The following is a 16161-nucleotide window of genomic DNA, read 5'->3' on the forward strand; positions in this document are numbered from 1 at the left end:
GATAGGAAAAAAGAAAATTTAATGAAGCACTAGTAATTAAAAAAATGATTTGTCAAGATATTTAGACATTAGTAGAAAATTTTGATCTATCAATCTAAGGTTTGAATTAAACTTAAGGAGCATTCTTGAAAATATAATATTTCAGGAATGTACCTGGACCATGGGTGGATTTGACACCAACACCATTGTGGCCCCCACCTAGCTTTATAGCATAGGAAATTCCTGCTAAAGCCTTTGGCGGGCAATCGGCATACAGGAAAAACGGAAGAGGATTAGCTGCTGTCACCAGCTACCGCTGTTGGTGTATGTATGTGGAAAGAAGATCAAAGTTCTGTGGCCCATCATGATGTATTTATTATATCTACATGTTTCATGCATTTGGCGAGATCATTTTAGGGCATGTGCCCAAATCTGAGTCATATCCAAAGCTAGGTGGACCACATCATAAATAGGAGTGGGACAATGATTCCCACCATTAAAATATTTGTAGAGCCCGCCATATATATATATATATATATATATTTCATTCAATCTATTCATAAGGTCACAAAAACATGGATAAAGAGAAAAAATAAATATTAGATTGATCCAAAACGTCCTTGACATCAAGAAGGTTTCAATGACTTTCAATCCCCCACTGCTTTATGCAGTACGGTCCACTTAATCTTTGGATCTGTCTTATTTTTGGGCTCAACGCGTAGAACGATCTCATAAAATGAACAGACGGTTTGGATATAACACTTACCTCACTTCTAATATATCAGACACAACCGAAGTACATAACTACAATAAAAGGCTACAATTGCATTCTTTACATCAATATTAATTACATGCTCAACAGTTTTCAGCCATCTAAATTTGGGCAAGATTTGTGAATTGCAGTAGATATGATCTGATGACACCCACATTGAAGTAAGATGAATGGCCCCCACATCAGCTAAGGCTCTTGTAGCATCCTTCCCTATGCATCCCAACCCCAAGAAAATTGTCTCTGATCACTTGCATTTGATTGACGACAGCTTTCATCTGCATCCGTTCTCTGGGGGATTCAGCAGAACATGCAACTCCAATACCAAGCACAGAAACCAAGCACCCCAATACACTCTCTCTTTCATCTTCATGAATATTGATGTGATTGAATGCTATTTCTTCTTCTATTCCTTGTTCTTGTTCTTGTTTATGTTCTTCTTTTTGTTGTTTTAAGAGTTGCAGATCCACAATATCCAGCACCCGATTGGGCAAAGCCATCTTGACAAATTCACGAAGGCTTAAACCATCCTTGAACATGTTTTCTGTGGGTCTTTTTCCCGTGAACATCTCCAATAGAAGGATTCCATAACTGTACATGTCACCCAATGTAGATACATTGCCGCCCATACCATACTCTGCAATTCAGACATTTCTACCATTGTAAAACACAAAAGATACTATTTATAACATTTAAGACAAATAAAAATGAAGATCGAGTTTATTTTTTAATTTTCTCTACGGAGCATATATACTAACATTTCATCAACTTAAAAATATTGGTAATGGTTAGGAGCAGAGGAAAGAAACATGTCTAGGCTGTATAGCCTATTAATTTAAGGGAAAGTCCCATAAGCAAGTTTTAAACTAGACTTTTTGTGCAAGTAGCTATATGTGGGCCCTCTGTGTTGTCAGTGTGTCATCCCTTTGAAAATCATACCAATCCAACTATTAGGTGGACCCATGTGCATTTGGAGGTTTCTATGCGCTTGTACTTCTTTAATAATGTGGCCCATTTGATAATGGATCGATCTAATTCCTGGGGCATCTCATTTTTTGTGTTAGGATGGGTTTGATGCTGTACGCACACCACCATAGGCCTAACACACAGCTAGTTGAGTGAATATCTTGTTTACTTGTATGAGACATTTTCAAAAACTAATTAACAAAAAATGAAGAAATTTGTAGAAACTGGTTTAGGGTGTATTTGGTGGCAACAAATATCATGAACTTTCATGACTGATGAGTCTAATCTGATGCAAAATATCATTACATTTCATGATATTTGGTGCAACCAAATACACCCTTAGTCATCACAGTTTCATTAAGGGTGCACCTGGTTGCACCAAATTCTCGATTTGGTAAAACCAAATTCACCGTAAGGAATTATAATATTGCATTACCAAAAATGGAAAGAAAAGAAAGGGTCTGTCTAACTTAGTTGAATTTTTAGATTTTTTAATTAAAATTTTTTTTTTACACGGAAAGTCCAACCGGTTGGACCACAAGTTAATTATAATCCACCCAGGTAACAACTTTCAACCTATCAAGTGCATGCAAAATCCAACCCTTATAGGTTGATCCACCATAAGGATTACCCTGTGCAAATATCAGCCCTATTTACTGATGAAGTAGGTGTCAACATTTGAAAATTTTCCTAACCATGATAAATAGAAAAACACAAGTGCAGTCCAATCAATTAATAGCTATTGCTAATTTTGGCAAAAGGGAATACTCACGATAAGGACAACCTATTAAACAAGTAGATGTCATACATCTATGAAAGGTTGGAAGTCATACGTTTCTTGTCACTTTCTCTCTCTCTCACACTACATATATAGTAAAATAAGAAATTGAAAGAGTTCTTCTTTCCGTCAGAACAATAGGGCCGTTATGCTCATTATTAAACTTGTTGAATGGGTGAAATATAACCAAGATATATCTTTTTGATCCGAGGTTGAATTGATCATCAGAGGAAGAATTAGGCAAAAATTTAGGATACATTATGGGAAAATGAAACTTCCATGGAAGAGAAGCAAATGAAACGCTTTCATAAAAATTCTCGTGTGCGTGTGTAGTCATGCTCACTTGTGCAACTATGCACATATGCACCTTTGCACATGTGTCATGGCGTCTAATCCTAACGGTCCATGTGCTGCGGCATCCCATGAAATCCTAATGAAATAAATTTTCACCTTGATCTAAAATCTTGGTGGGCCATGGAAAAGAGAAATGCAAATCAAGGGAGGAAACTGTTTTCATTTTTCATGGCCCACCAAAGTTTTAGATCAAAGTAAAAGCTGGACCATGGGGTTTCATGAAGTGCTGCTTCACGTGGACCGTTGGTATTTTGGAATCACATCATGTATGATGAGTTCTCAAAAAGTTTTTGCATGAGTTTGTATGAAAGGGTGTGCAGTTTAGCATTCATCTATATATATATAGACACACACACACACATAAACACACACACACACACACGTGATGTGATTTGCATAATCTTACTTTGATCCAAAAATTTTGTGGATCATAAAAAAAGAAAATAATTTTCTCCCTTCATTTGCATCTCTCATTGCGATGGCCGACTAGAGTTATCCATCACGCTGAAAATTCGTACCTTGAATTTTCATGGGATGCGGCATCACATGGACCGTTTGGATTAGACACCTATGACACGTGTGCAAAGGTGCTCGCGTGCATAGGCGAGCATGTCTCTCTCTATATATATAGAAGGTCCGTCCAATTGGTTGGAGTACACTTTACAATCCACCCGATAGATTATTTCTAACTTGTTAACTGACTGTGATATCCAATCCTCCTAATAGGTTGGATATACCATTACGATCATCTAAAGCAAAAATCAGCCGTATCCAATCATCAAGTGAGCCACACCATTGAAAATAGTGAATAGCCATTGATAATTAGCAAAACCTAAGTGTGGTCCACTTGATCAGTGGATGGGGCAGATTTTTCCACAAAGTGCTCTTCATGGTGGAGCCAATCCATTGAACAGGTTGGATGTCCCATGCACTTTTCAAGTTAGAAGTTATCAGCTAGGATTCCTTACCCTGTGGTCCAATTGGTTGAACTTCAGACCTTTCTCTCTCTTACACACTTTATCTTGGTATCAGCTATATGTAATTATATTACGAATTTTGAAAAAAGAATCACAACAATAGAAAAAGAATGAAAGAAAAATGGAGGGAGTTGTTACCTGGAGCAACATAACCAATGGTTCCCTTTATAGCAATGGAGTTGGTTTTATTTCTGAAGTGATCACCAACAGCCTCGTAAACGAACCTTGCTATACCAAAGTCACTCACATGAGCAACCATGTCAACATCGAGAAGGATGTTACTGGGCTTGAGATCGCAGTGGGAAATGGGCGTTTCGCAATAGTTATGAAGATAATCCAATGCATAAGCTACTTCAACGGCTATGTTTAACCTCTGAGTAAGGTTCAAACTCCTCGGTAGATCTTCCTTATCGGTTTTGGGATGCAGCCACTCCTCCAAACTTCCATTGGGCATGTACTGCAAAACTAGCGCTTTGAAATCATTGCCTTTAAAATCGATGCTTGAGCAGGATGCTAAGACCTTGATGAGATTCCGATGCCTGACATTTTTCAATGCCTCGCATTCTGTGAGGAAGCTCCTAGAAGCTCCTTGTTGTTGAAGATTGAGTACTTTCACTGCAACAGTTAGGCCATCCCAAACGAAGTATCCTTTATAAACAGAACCATAGCTTCCTACACCAATCAGATTGTGTGAAGAGAACCCATCAGTTGCTTTAAGAAGCTCTGCATATGAGATGTTTGTGTACCGGTCTTCTGAGGAAGAAGTGTGCAAATGCTTCTTTCTTGATTTTCTTCTCCAACAAAGAGTAGCGAAGCAGAGCGAAAGTAAAATCAAACACATGGCACCAACAATGACTGGTATGATTACTTTGAGGTTTAAAGACCTTTGCCGTTTGGATGTTGGAACAAGGCATTTGGGTAGTTCTAGTTTTGGGATACCACCGCAGAGCTGATTGTTTCCAATGACTGAAATCGCACTGACATTTTCAAACACCCCTTGGATAGGCACTTCTCCTTCCAAATCATTGAAAGAAAGATTTAGTTTCTGCAAAGAAGTAAAACTCTCTAGATATTTTGGAATTCGCCCACTCAAGTTATTTCGCGAGAAATCCAACTCTGTAAGGCCTCTCAAGGTGTTCAAAGACAGAGGAATGGTCCCTTGAAAGGCATTACCTTCCATGTGCAAGCGTTCCAAGCTCTGGCAACTGCTTAGCGTTTCAGGAATGTCACCGGACAATTTGTTATCCGAAACATCTAGTTCTTGAAGATTTTTCAAGCTACCCACTTCTGAGGGCAGGGACCCAATCATTGAATTTCTAGCTAAGTTGAGAGATTTCGACAGAGACAAAAGGCTAACAAGCTGTTTGAGTATTGAACCATTAAGATTATTTTGAGAGATGTTTAAAACTATCAGTTTTTGGTAATTTCCAAGACTCGAAGGGATATTTCCGAATAGGCTGTTTTCTTGCAGGTAAAGCTCATTTAGTTCAGTGAGGTTGCCAAAAGATGATGGAATTTGCCCAGAAAATCTGTTCACCGACAAGTCTAAAAATTGCAGCTTTTGAAGCTTCCCGATACTGATAGGAATGGTACCCGTGAAATTGTTATGATCCAGATTCAGTTGAGTCAAGCTGACGAGATTCCCAATCCCTGGAGGGATGCTTCCATACAAGTGGTTGAATCCGATCGCCAGCCAATTGAGTCGGGTCGACAGATTGGCTATGGAACTGGGAAGCAAGCCTTGGAAACTGTTGTTATGAAATCCAAATTTTTCCAAGTAGCTACAGTTGGGAAGTGAATCGATGAATTTCAACTCATCTTCTTCCCCTGTTCCAAGTCGGTTACCACCAATGGTGAATATACGAAGATATTGAAGAGTCCCGACATTCATAGGAACTCCGCCAGTAAAATCGTTGTTGGTGAAATAGAGCTCTTGAAGCAATGAAGCATTGGCTAGTGAAACAGGAATCTGACCGGTAAATCGGTTTGCCGACACATAAAACAACCGGAGATTAGGAAGACGGAGGCCTAAATCGGGCGGAAGCGTCCCGTGAAGGCGATTCAACGTGACTGATAATAGAAATAGTGAAGAGAGATTGTAAATTGCGGTAGGGATTGTGCCTGAGAGACCGTTTTGAGATATCTGGAGGAATTGTAGATTTGGGATTCGGCCTAAATCGCTCGGGATGCTTCCCTCCAAGTTATTTCTTGAAAGAGAAAGGCGGGTGAGGGATGAAAGGTTTCCAAACGAAGGTGGGATTCTTCCGACGAGATGGTTGACATAAAGAGACAACCGACGGAGCTTCGGTAAAGAGCTAAGCTGGACAGGAATCTCACCTACGAGCTCATTAAAGCCTAATTCGATGACTTGGAGTTCCAAACAGTAGGTAAGATTGGATGGGATTTTTCCTACCAACGAATTGTAACTGAGATTGAGAAGCTGGAGGCGGAAGAGGTTTCCTATTTCTTGTGGGATTTCGCCGCGGAAGCTGTTGTCTCCGAGGTGGATTACGTTGAGGAAGGTGAGGTTTCCTACCTGGGGATGAATAGAACCTTCCAGTTCGAGGGATGTTAGGTTGAGGACGGTCACGCGCTGATCCCTGAGACTGCACGTGATTCCGCGCCACTTGCAGAAATGAAGAGAATGGTTCCACGAGCTCATGGCGTTGAGAGGATCTCTGGTTATTCGGCCTTTGAAGGCGAGCAGAGACAGCCGATCGGTTTCGTTGGTTGAGACTGTGGCAAATCTGGACCGTTGGATCAGACACGAGAAGAGCGTGGCGTGGAGGAGAAATGAGCAAAATAGCCTTGGACTCACAGATGGGAGCTCCATTCCGGAGTAAGTTGGGGTGTGCTCTCCAAGCCATTGCTCTGCTCCTTACTTATAGCGAAGCAGGGGTAAAGATATGTGGGTCCACGTGGCGGTGGTCTCAGATCTTGTACGTGTGAGGAATTATATGATCCATGACCCCAGTATAGGCGCAATACACTGGGGTCGATGGTTGAGTGATCAGATCAACGGTCTGATTGGCTCCATCATGGACCGATTATGTTCTCTAGCTACTGATTATGGGCCTTTTGCTTGGCTGAACGTGGACACGCAAGCTACAATGAAAGGTTATGATCGTCCCAATTAGAGAGTTTTATGGCACGCTCTATCCAGAATGGGTCACACCGTACAAATGATCATTTGTACGAACTGAAAATCAACCCGGATTGCATGTTGACCTTGCAAGTAGCTGTCGTGCTGGAAAAGCTGTGGCCCTACCATGATCCATTTTTCCCAGGGGTGCACACGGGTCGGTTGGGTCTGGTTCGAGGTGAAAGCGGAACTGAACCGTTCGTGGAAAATTGGAACCGGAGCTGGACCGAACCTGAATTGGACCGGTAAAACCCGATTAGTTATACGGTTCTGGCCTTTTTATAATCTAGAGAGAAAACCAGCTAGATAGACAGAGAGAACCAGGGAGTGAGAGAGAGCACCGGGCACGGCGAGCGAGGGAAGAGTGCCGGTGGGCAGACAGTGGGCGGAAGGTGGCTGTTCGGTGGGTGAGAGAGAGAAGAATGGATAGGGGCAGCCGCACTAGGAAAACAATAGTGATTGGACATCCACGGCCATTAAAATCCTCCTAAGGCCCACTGTACTGTTTATTTGACATTAAATCTGTTGATTAGGTCATACAGACCCAGATGAAGAGAATAAACAAAGATCAGCTTGATCCAAAACTTTTATAGCCCCAAAATGTTTTTAATGGTTCATGCTCATTAACAATGTTTCGTAATGTGGTCCACTTGAGATTGGGATATACGTCATTTTTGATATCATGTTATAGAATGATCTTGGAAAAATAGATGGACGGCATGGATGAAACACATACTTCATGGTGAGGCCCATGGAGCACCGACCACCAGCCATTGGCGGTGGCAGGGGAGTAGCCAATCCGTTCCCCAGTATTCAATCCCCGTACGAAAATCGATAGCGTGTATGCATTTTCCAACATTTCCTGTGGTTCATCTGTCGGAAGTTGTTTGCGTTCATGAATGCATGCCTATCAATTCAGACCGTCCAAATCACAAGCCCCATTTTGGATATATATCACCCAAAAGTCGCACTGATGGAGAACTTCAAATATAGAGACCTGAAAGATGTGGGGGTAGACCTGATATATTCAGGTACAAGCTGGGACTGGATGCCTACCCTTTATTTGAATTGGTAGTACCCGTGCAGTGCATGTGCAATTCGGTGCATTCAGACCATTCATGGGCCTGTATGAAATCAGGCTGTTTCAACTCAGGTGAGCCCTCGTACACTTGAAGGGTGGGCGTTCTCTCCCATCTTGTTCCCTGTGCCGCACTCCACATTAGTGTTTCATCAGGCTATTTTATGCCTAGAGTGTGGCATGATCTCGCACATCTCATGGATGGATTGGATGTCCTGAATTCATCATGTGGGCTCCACATCAGTCTGGTACCATCACAAGCTTATGGTGGTATCAGTACTACTGGAGCACACCTTTTCAAATTAACATTGGCCGTTTATAGTTTTTAGAAGATGGGATTGAATCGATGGGGATTGAGCGTCTACCTGTGAAAACTTCTTGGGGTTAAGAGAAGCTCTGAATGGAGCTGATATTTGTGTTTTTTTCCTTCGTCATTGTTCCGATTGTTTTGTATGGTGGGGTTCACCTTGAGCTTTGGAGATGCTTGGATTTTTTTACCAGTGATCTCAAAATGAGCTGTCAAACTGGATAGATAGTATGGATAAAACACATCACACTGGCTTCACAGAATCGATACATCACCTAGCTACGTGGTGCTGGGTTCACCAGACAATCCAGTCGGAATATGTACAAGACATATTCAGAAAAATCAAGTAATAAGTTCGGGGCTTTAAGGAGGGATGGTCCACTATGTGACAGCACATGGAGGGGTCATATTCAGAAAATCAAGCAATTCAGTTGGTAGCATTTAATGAGGATGGCCCACTCAAAGTAAAGCATAGGTGTACCCATTCAACTGCCATAACCCCAAAGAACCCCAAATAAGCAAGTGGTAAGATCCATTAATATAGGGTCCTTAGGCCTTACTCTTGGCCCGGTGGTAGACTCACAAGAATAAGGTGAATAAGGTGAAATCCACTCCTGCTTATAAGTGTGGGGGTATATGTATGTGGGGCGTAGTGGGTGTGGGCTGGATTCTGACCGGAATTCTTGACCGATCCGATCTGGAATTCGATCCGATCCGATTCTATTCGATCCGCACAATGTTTATTCAACATTATTTCTTGTAATATTGTCCACTTGAGATTAGGATATACCTCACTTTTTGTTTAATACCATAAAATGATATAGAAAAATAGATGAACGGCATGGATGAAATAAATACATCATGGTGGGGTCCACAGAGCACTGACTACCAACCATTGGCTGGTGGCAGGAGAGTAGCCAATTTGTATTTTCACCCCTGCTCAGCACAGGTGCTCCGTGGGAAGGAGTGGAACTCGGGAATAGACCTGTGTGAGTTTTGCACCATTTAAAAATTGTTCAAAATTCACTTCAACCGTACCATGGCATAGTTGTATAGCAATCCAGACCGTCCGAATCGCTAAAGCAACGGTAGATGGCTCATAGTCTAAAAATTGTAGGAAAGATAATATTAACCATCTATCTTTTCCCTTCGAATTTCCACCACACTGTTTTACTTTTAACTGTCCACTTCGTGGTGTACCAGAGTCCTCTTCGTCCTGGTTTACCCGAGCAGAGGCGATAACAAAGCTCTGTGGGCCACCATATTGTCTGTGTGACATCTGATCCGTCCATCGGGTGCATTTCTCAATGCTCGGCCATGAGGACAAAAATCAGCAAGATCCATAACTGTGTTGGGTCACACCACAGGAAACAATGGAGACGGCACGCCGACCATAGATTTGTGTCTGGGTCCATCGTTGTTTGTATCCTTCGTACAACACAATAGACCCCACAAAACTAGGGTGTTTTACACGCAGGTGTTGTAGACGATTCCGGTCCCTCAATAGCCATTAACTGCATGTTTAGAATTACCAAATCACTGTGATTTTATATATACGCTCCATCTAATGGGATACACAATTTAGACGGTCTGGATAGCTGTACACAAGTTCCAAGTGTGAGGAGATGAGTCACCATCATTGTTTTAGCGCAGGTGTCGAGCCCAGAGCTCAGGCTACGAGCCTGCCGCATCGACCCACGAGCTCTTTGACGGACACGGATTTCAAGTGAAAGCCTAAGTTCTTGCGTGGGATGTTGGGTGGGTCCCACCGTGATGTTTGTGATAAATCCACACCGTCCATCCGTTTTGGGAGCTCATTTTAAGACATGCGACCAAAAATGAATTGTATCCAAACCTCAAGTGGCCCTTACGAGGGGAAACAATGTAAATTCAATGACCACCTTCATCAGTTTTCCCTCTCGTCTGGCACACTCGAGCTTTAGATCCACCAATTTTTTGGTATCATGTTCTAAAATGAGCTCTCACAACTGATGGACGGTGTGAATTTCTTACAAATATCACTATGGGCCCACATAGCATCCCAATGCAGAAATCCTCGTCCCAATAAAAGAATCCAGATGCGGATTGGCGGCTTTACCAAGCACCAAGCCAGACGTCAGCGAGTTTTGTGGGTCCTAGCATGAGGTATGTGTTATATCTAAACTGTCCATCCATTCGGCGGGCTTGTCTGAAGGCTTGATTTGAAAAGTAAGACAAATCTAAAGATCAAGTGGACACACTGCAAAAAGCAGTGGGGGTTGAACGTCTACCATTGAAACTCTTTTAGGGGTCAAGAAGATTCGATCCGAACCGTACCTAACCTGATTCAACTCGATTTTCTTAACTGAGTCGGATTCTGTTCAGGTCAGGCTAGTAGTGTAACGGATCGGATCGAGTTAGAGGGCTTGGACTCGGTCCCGGATCGGATCGAGTTCGGGTCATGCATTGAAAATTTCAGACTAAGTCGAGTTGGGCCCAATCCGGTCCGACTTGACTCGATGCCCACCTCTAATCAGTATCTATCGAAAATCCGTAGCCATAGAGAATCTTTCTGTAATTCTTGGCCCATTTAATAAATGGGTTGTGCTTTGGCGAGGTTAGTGCTATGAAAATAGGATGGATCCACACATCGAGCAGCACCCAGCATCAAAATCATTGGACATTTTTTTATAAAAAATATCCCCTTAACCTGACCTTAATTCCAAAGATCAAACGAGTCTCAGTAACTAAAAGCCCAGATGTAGGGTGAGTATAGAGCTGTCAATGGGCCGGTCTTGGTCCCAGATGTGGGGTGAGTACAGGCCGCTCCTCTAAACTTCCATTCGGCATGTACCTGCAAAGTAGTGCACTTTGAAGTCATTGTTCTTAAGATCGATGCTCGATAAAGATGCTAAGATCTTCATGTGATACTGATTCCTGACATTTTCCAATGCCTTGCGTTTTATAAGGAAGCTCATTTTCGTTGAGGATTGAGAACTTTTACTGCACAATTAGACCATCATGAACAAAGCATCCTTTATAAGCAACGACCTTAACAGTCTCAAATGCACTGCTTAACAGAGAGGAAGTGCGTGTAGGCATTTTTTAAAGAAAGAAAATCTTATTAACACAGCAACAAAGATGCGTGTATGCATCTTTTCATAACCCTTTGTCTTTTAAGCTTAAACTACAAACGTTTGTAATGGATCTGGGCTCATGAGAAGAGGAACAAAAAACGTACATGAAGTTAACATGCAACACAATATGTTAACAGTTGTTACATAACCAAAGAAAAAGGGAAAAAAAGAAGAAAAAGAGAAGCGGAAACTTCCATAATACTTGTACGTAGACGGCTCCCAGACATGACCATGGTCCAAGACAACTACCATGAAAGTCCCCAATTGCAATGTCCACATCAGTAACAATTACATGCTCTAAAGTGGTTTTCAGCCATCCAATTTTATCGATATATGCAAATTGCTAGTGGACATGAGCTGATGACAGCCACATTGATGTAAGACGAATGGGCCCCACATCAGCGAAGGCTCTTGTTTCGTCCCTCCCTATAGATCCCAGCTCCAAGAAACATGTCCCTTACCACATGCATTTTATTGACTACGTCTTTCATCAGCATCCGTTCTCCGGGGGATTCAACAGAACATGCAACTCCAATACCAAACAAAGAAACCAAGCACCCCAAGACACTTGCCTCTTTTGACTTCCCGATTTCTGGTATGATTGAATGCTAATTCTTCCTCTATTTCTTGATCTTTCTCTTGTTCTTCTTTTTGTTCCTCCAAGAGTCGCGGGTCTGCTATCTCCAGCACTTGATCTGGCAAAGCCATCTTGACAAATTCATGAAGGTTTAAACCGTCCTTAAACATGTCTTACGTGGGCCTTTTTCCCATGAACATCTCCAATAAAAGAATTCCATAGCTGTACACGTCACCCGCCGTAGAAACATTGCCACCCATACCACACTCTACAATTCAAATATTTTATTTTTGTAAATATAAAAGGTGGCATTTTATAAAGATCAGGCAATTTTTTGATATTTTGATGCGATTTGCACATGCAGCTAGTTGGACGAATCTCTCTCAAATAAATCATACCATTCCACAACTAGGAGCATTTTAAACATTCTCTTAAATAAATCAACCATCAAACAAAAGGAAAAAAAAAGTTTCATGGAAAATTTGGTTAGTCATTGTAAATTGATGGAGGGAATTATAATAATATTGTGTTACCAAAAATGTAGTATAAGAAGTATTTATCACCAATGGGGTTGTCCACACATTGATCCTAACCCTCATGTGGTAATTTTTCTTTTTCATTTTTTCACTTTCTAGTTATTTCTATTGTTAGATCTTTTTCTTTCTATTGAAAATTATCTAGAATTTTCGAAACAATACAACAAGAAGGAAAAAAGAAAAAAAGAAAAAGGAAAAAAAGAAGAAGAAGAGAGTATGAATAAAAGAAAAAAGGATGGAGTTTTTACCTGGAGCAACATACCCAATGGATCCCTTCACTGAAATGGAGTTGGTTTTATTTGTGGAGTTATCATCAACAGCCATGGAAAGGAACCTTGTGATGCCAAAATCACTCACATGGGTCACCATGTCATTGTCTAGAAGAATGTTACTTGGCTTGAGATCACAGTGAGAAATGGGTGTTTGGCAATGGTGATGAAAATCCAGAGCATAAGCCACATCAATGGCTATGTTTAGCCTCTGAGTAAGGTTCAAACTCCTCGGTAGATCTTCCTTATCGGTTTTGGGATGCAGCCACTCCTCCAAACTTCCATTGGGCATGTACTGCAAAACTAGCGCTTTGAAATCATTGCCTTTAAAATCGATGCTTGAGCAGGATGCTAAGACCTTGATGAGATTCCGATGCCTAACATTTCTCAATGCCTCACATTCTGCAAGGAAGCTCCTAGAAGCTCCTTGTCGTTGAAGATTGAGTACTTTCACTGCAACAATTTGGCCATCTGAAACAAAGTATCCTTTATAAACAGAACCATAACTTCCTACGCCAATCAAATTGTGTGAAGAGAACCCATCAGTTGCTTTGAGAAGCTCCGCATAAGAGAAGTTCTTGTACCGGTCTTCTGAGGAGGAAGTGTGCAAATGCTTCTGTCTTGATTTTCTTCTCCGAAGAAGGGCGAAACACAACAATAATAAAATCAAACACACAGCAACAACGATGACTGGTATGATTACTTTCAGGTTTAAAAACCTTCGTGATTTGGATCTCAGAACAAGGCATTTGGGTAGGCCTAGTTTTGGGATACCTCCACAGAGTTTACTGTTCCCTATGACAGAAATCCCACTTGCATTTTCAAACACCCCTTGGACAGGCACTTGGCCCTCAAAATCATTGAAAGAAAGATTTAGTTTCTGTAAAGAAGTAAAATTCTCTAGATATTTTGGAATTAGCCCACTCAAGTTATTTCGCGAGAAATCCAAATCTCCAAGGCCTCTCATGGTGTTCAATGACTGGGGAATGGTCCCTTGAAAGGCATTACCTTCCATGTACAGGCGTTCCAAGCTCTGGCAACCGCCTAGCGAGGCATTGCCTTCCATGTACAGGCGTTCCAAGCTCTGGCAACTGCCTAGCGTTCCAGGAATTTCGCCGGACAATTTGTTCTCTGAAACATCAAGTTCCCCAATATTTTTCAAGCCACCCACTTCCATGGGTAGGGACCCGATCAAAAAGTTTCTAGCTAAGTTGAGAGAAATTGACAGAGACGACAGGCTAAGGAGCTGTTTGGGGATTGTACCGTTAAGGTTATTTTGAGAAAGGTTCAAAGCTATTAGTTTTTGGCAATTTCCAAGACTAGGAGGTATGTTTCCCAATAGGCTGTTTTCTTGCAAGTAAAGTTCATTCAGTTCAGTGAAATTGCCGATGGATGTCGGAATTTGCCCAGAAAATCTGTTACTTGACAAGTCTAACATTTGCAGCCTATGAAGTCTTCCCATACTAACAGGAATGGTACCTGTGAAATTGTTATGATCCATAGTCAATTGGGTCAAGTTCTTTCCGTATGGGATGAATTCTATACCCTTCTTTTCATTTCTGTTTTCACTTGGGATGGGATGGAAAGAATTGTGTAGATCTCCACCATTGGGGCCCACTGTGATGTATCTGCCTTACATCCACACCGTCCATCCACTTTGAAAGCCATTTTGAGGCATGATTCCAAAAATGAACTAGATCCAAATCTTAGGTGGACCATACTACACGAAACAGTAGTGACTGAATCCCCACCATTGAAAACTTCATGTGGGCTACTAGAATGCTTATTTGCCCCTGTAGATAAGGTCACAAAAACCCGGATGAAGAGACCACACAAATATAATCTTGATCCAAAACTTTCGTCGCCTAAGGTAAGTTTTTAGTGGCCAGTTACAACTTTCTCCTACATTATGATCCACCCGAGATTTGTATCCACTTCATTTTTTGGAATAATTTCCTAAAATGAGTTTTCAAAATGGATGGACGGCGTGGATGTTTTCCCTTCATCCATATCTATGTGATCTCATGAACAAGTTAGATGACAAATAAACATTACAGTGGGCCTAGGAAGGTTTCAACGGTGAAAATCATTATTACTTTATTACTGCTTCATGTGGTGTGATCTATTTGAGTTCTGGATATCCTTCAATTTTAGGCTCAACCACTAAAATGAGCTAGAAAAATGGATGGACGGTGCCAATAAACCACATAAATTTCCGGTGAGCACAGCAGAGTTTTCTGTGTACGATGAAGCATTCTCATGGGGAGCGGATTAGATACTGACAACCCAAGCCCGTGTCCCGGTGACTTCCGTAGACTTACTTTCCACGGCCGTTCAACTATCAAGGATTCTGAGTAGGGTGATGCAATCGGTTAGTGTTTTCTTTTCATGTATCACGCTGCTTCCAAAGAGAAACCGTGTGGACCCATACACGTGCATTACATGTACCCACACAACAAAGCCCTCATTGGGGCCACTTTAATATTTGTCACATCACACGCATTCAGCCGTCCTTGGGGCCACTTTAATATTTGTCACATCACACCCATTCTGTCTGGCATTTGGGCCAGCTGATATCCGGGCCTGAGTGTGAAAATATGGTCGGGTCAAAATTTTATACACAATGTTGCACACGCTAATAGGCCCGAAAGAGAAACCGTGTGGACCCATACACGTGCGTACAAATGGGCATTGTATGGCCCACCTTCCCGAGGCCACAGTTTCTAGCCAGGTTACTTCATCTTTTTGAGACTCACATTATGAGCAGATTAGATAGGATATAAACATCACAAACGGGTCCCAAGAAGGTTTTCAGGGTAGGTGTTTATATAGCCATTCACACCCCTATGGTGTGGTCCACTTGAGTTTTGGAACGTCTAACATGAGCAGGCTCAAATGATGGATAGATTAAATGTCCCTTGCACAGGTGAAAGTCTACTTTTACCAACGAAAATTGTAATTTCGTAGGCAAAAGTAAACTTTTGTCAACGTAAATTTTCGTTGGTAATGGTTATTTTTATTTTTAAAAAAAAAAAAATTTTTTAATTTACTTTTACCAACGAAATTTCATTTTCGTAGGTAAAAGTGTTTTTCCCGACGGACATCAACCGTCGGAAAAAATCTGGTACGATGCAAGTACCAACGAAATCTATCTTCGTCGGTTGAAGTGTTTTTCCCAACAAATATAAACCATTGACATAAATCCCATACAATGTTTCTATTGATGACAAATAGTTTTGTCAGTAAAAGTGTTTTTTCCTACGGACATGAATCGTTGGCACAAATCCGGTACAATGTTATTACCGACAAAATG

The 16161-nt window shown here is 41.4% G+C and overlaps 1 protein-coding gene across 1 annotated transcript; it reads right to left on the reverse strand.

Annotated features, from left to right (window-relative positions):
* Window positions 1-559: 559 nt before the first annotated feature.
* Window positions 560-14359, reverse strand: LOC131252567 (probable LRR receptor-like serine/threonine-protein kinase At3g47570). The gene is made up of 3 exons (XM_058253185.1): window positions 13908-14359; window positions 12828-13856; window positions 560-1385 (listed from the first exon to the last, which is right to left on the reverse strand). The coding sequence occupies exons 1-3, from the start codon at window positions 14347-14349 to the stop codon at window positions 934-936; spliced, it is 1923 nt and encodes a 640-aa protein (XP_058109168.1). The 5' UTR covers window positions 14350-14359; the 3' UTR covers window positions 560-933.
* Window positions 14360-16161: the final 1802 nt, after the last annotated feature.

This window comes from Magnolia sinica, chromosome 8, assembly GCF_029962835.1.
Source record: "Magnolia sinica isolate HGM2019 chromosome 8, MsV1, whole genome shotgun sequence".
Taxonomy (NCBI): Eukaryota; Viridiplantae; Streptophyta; class Magnoliopsida; order Magnoliales; family Magnoliaceae; genus Magnolia; species Magnolia sinica.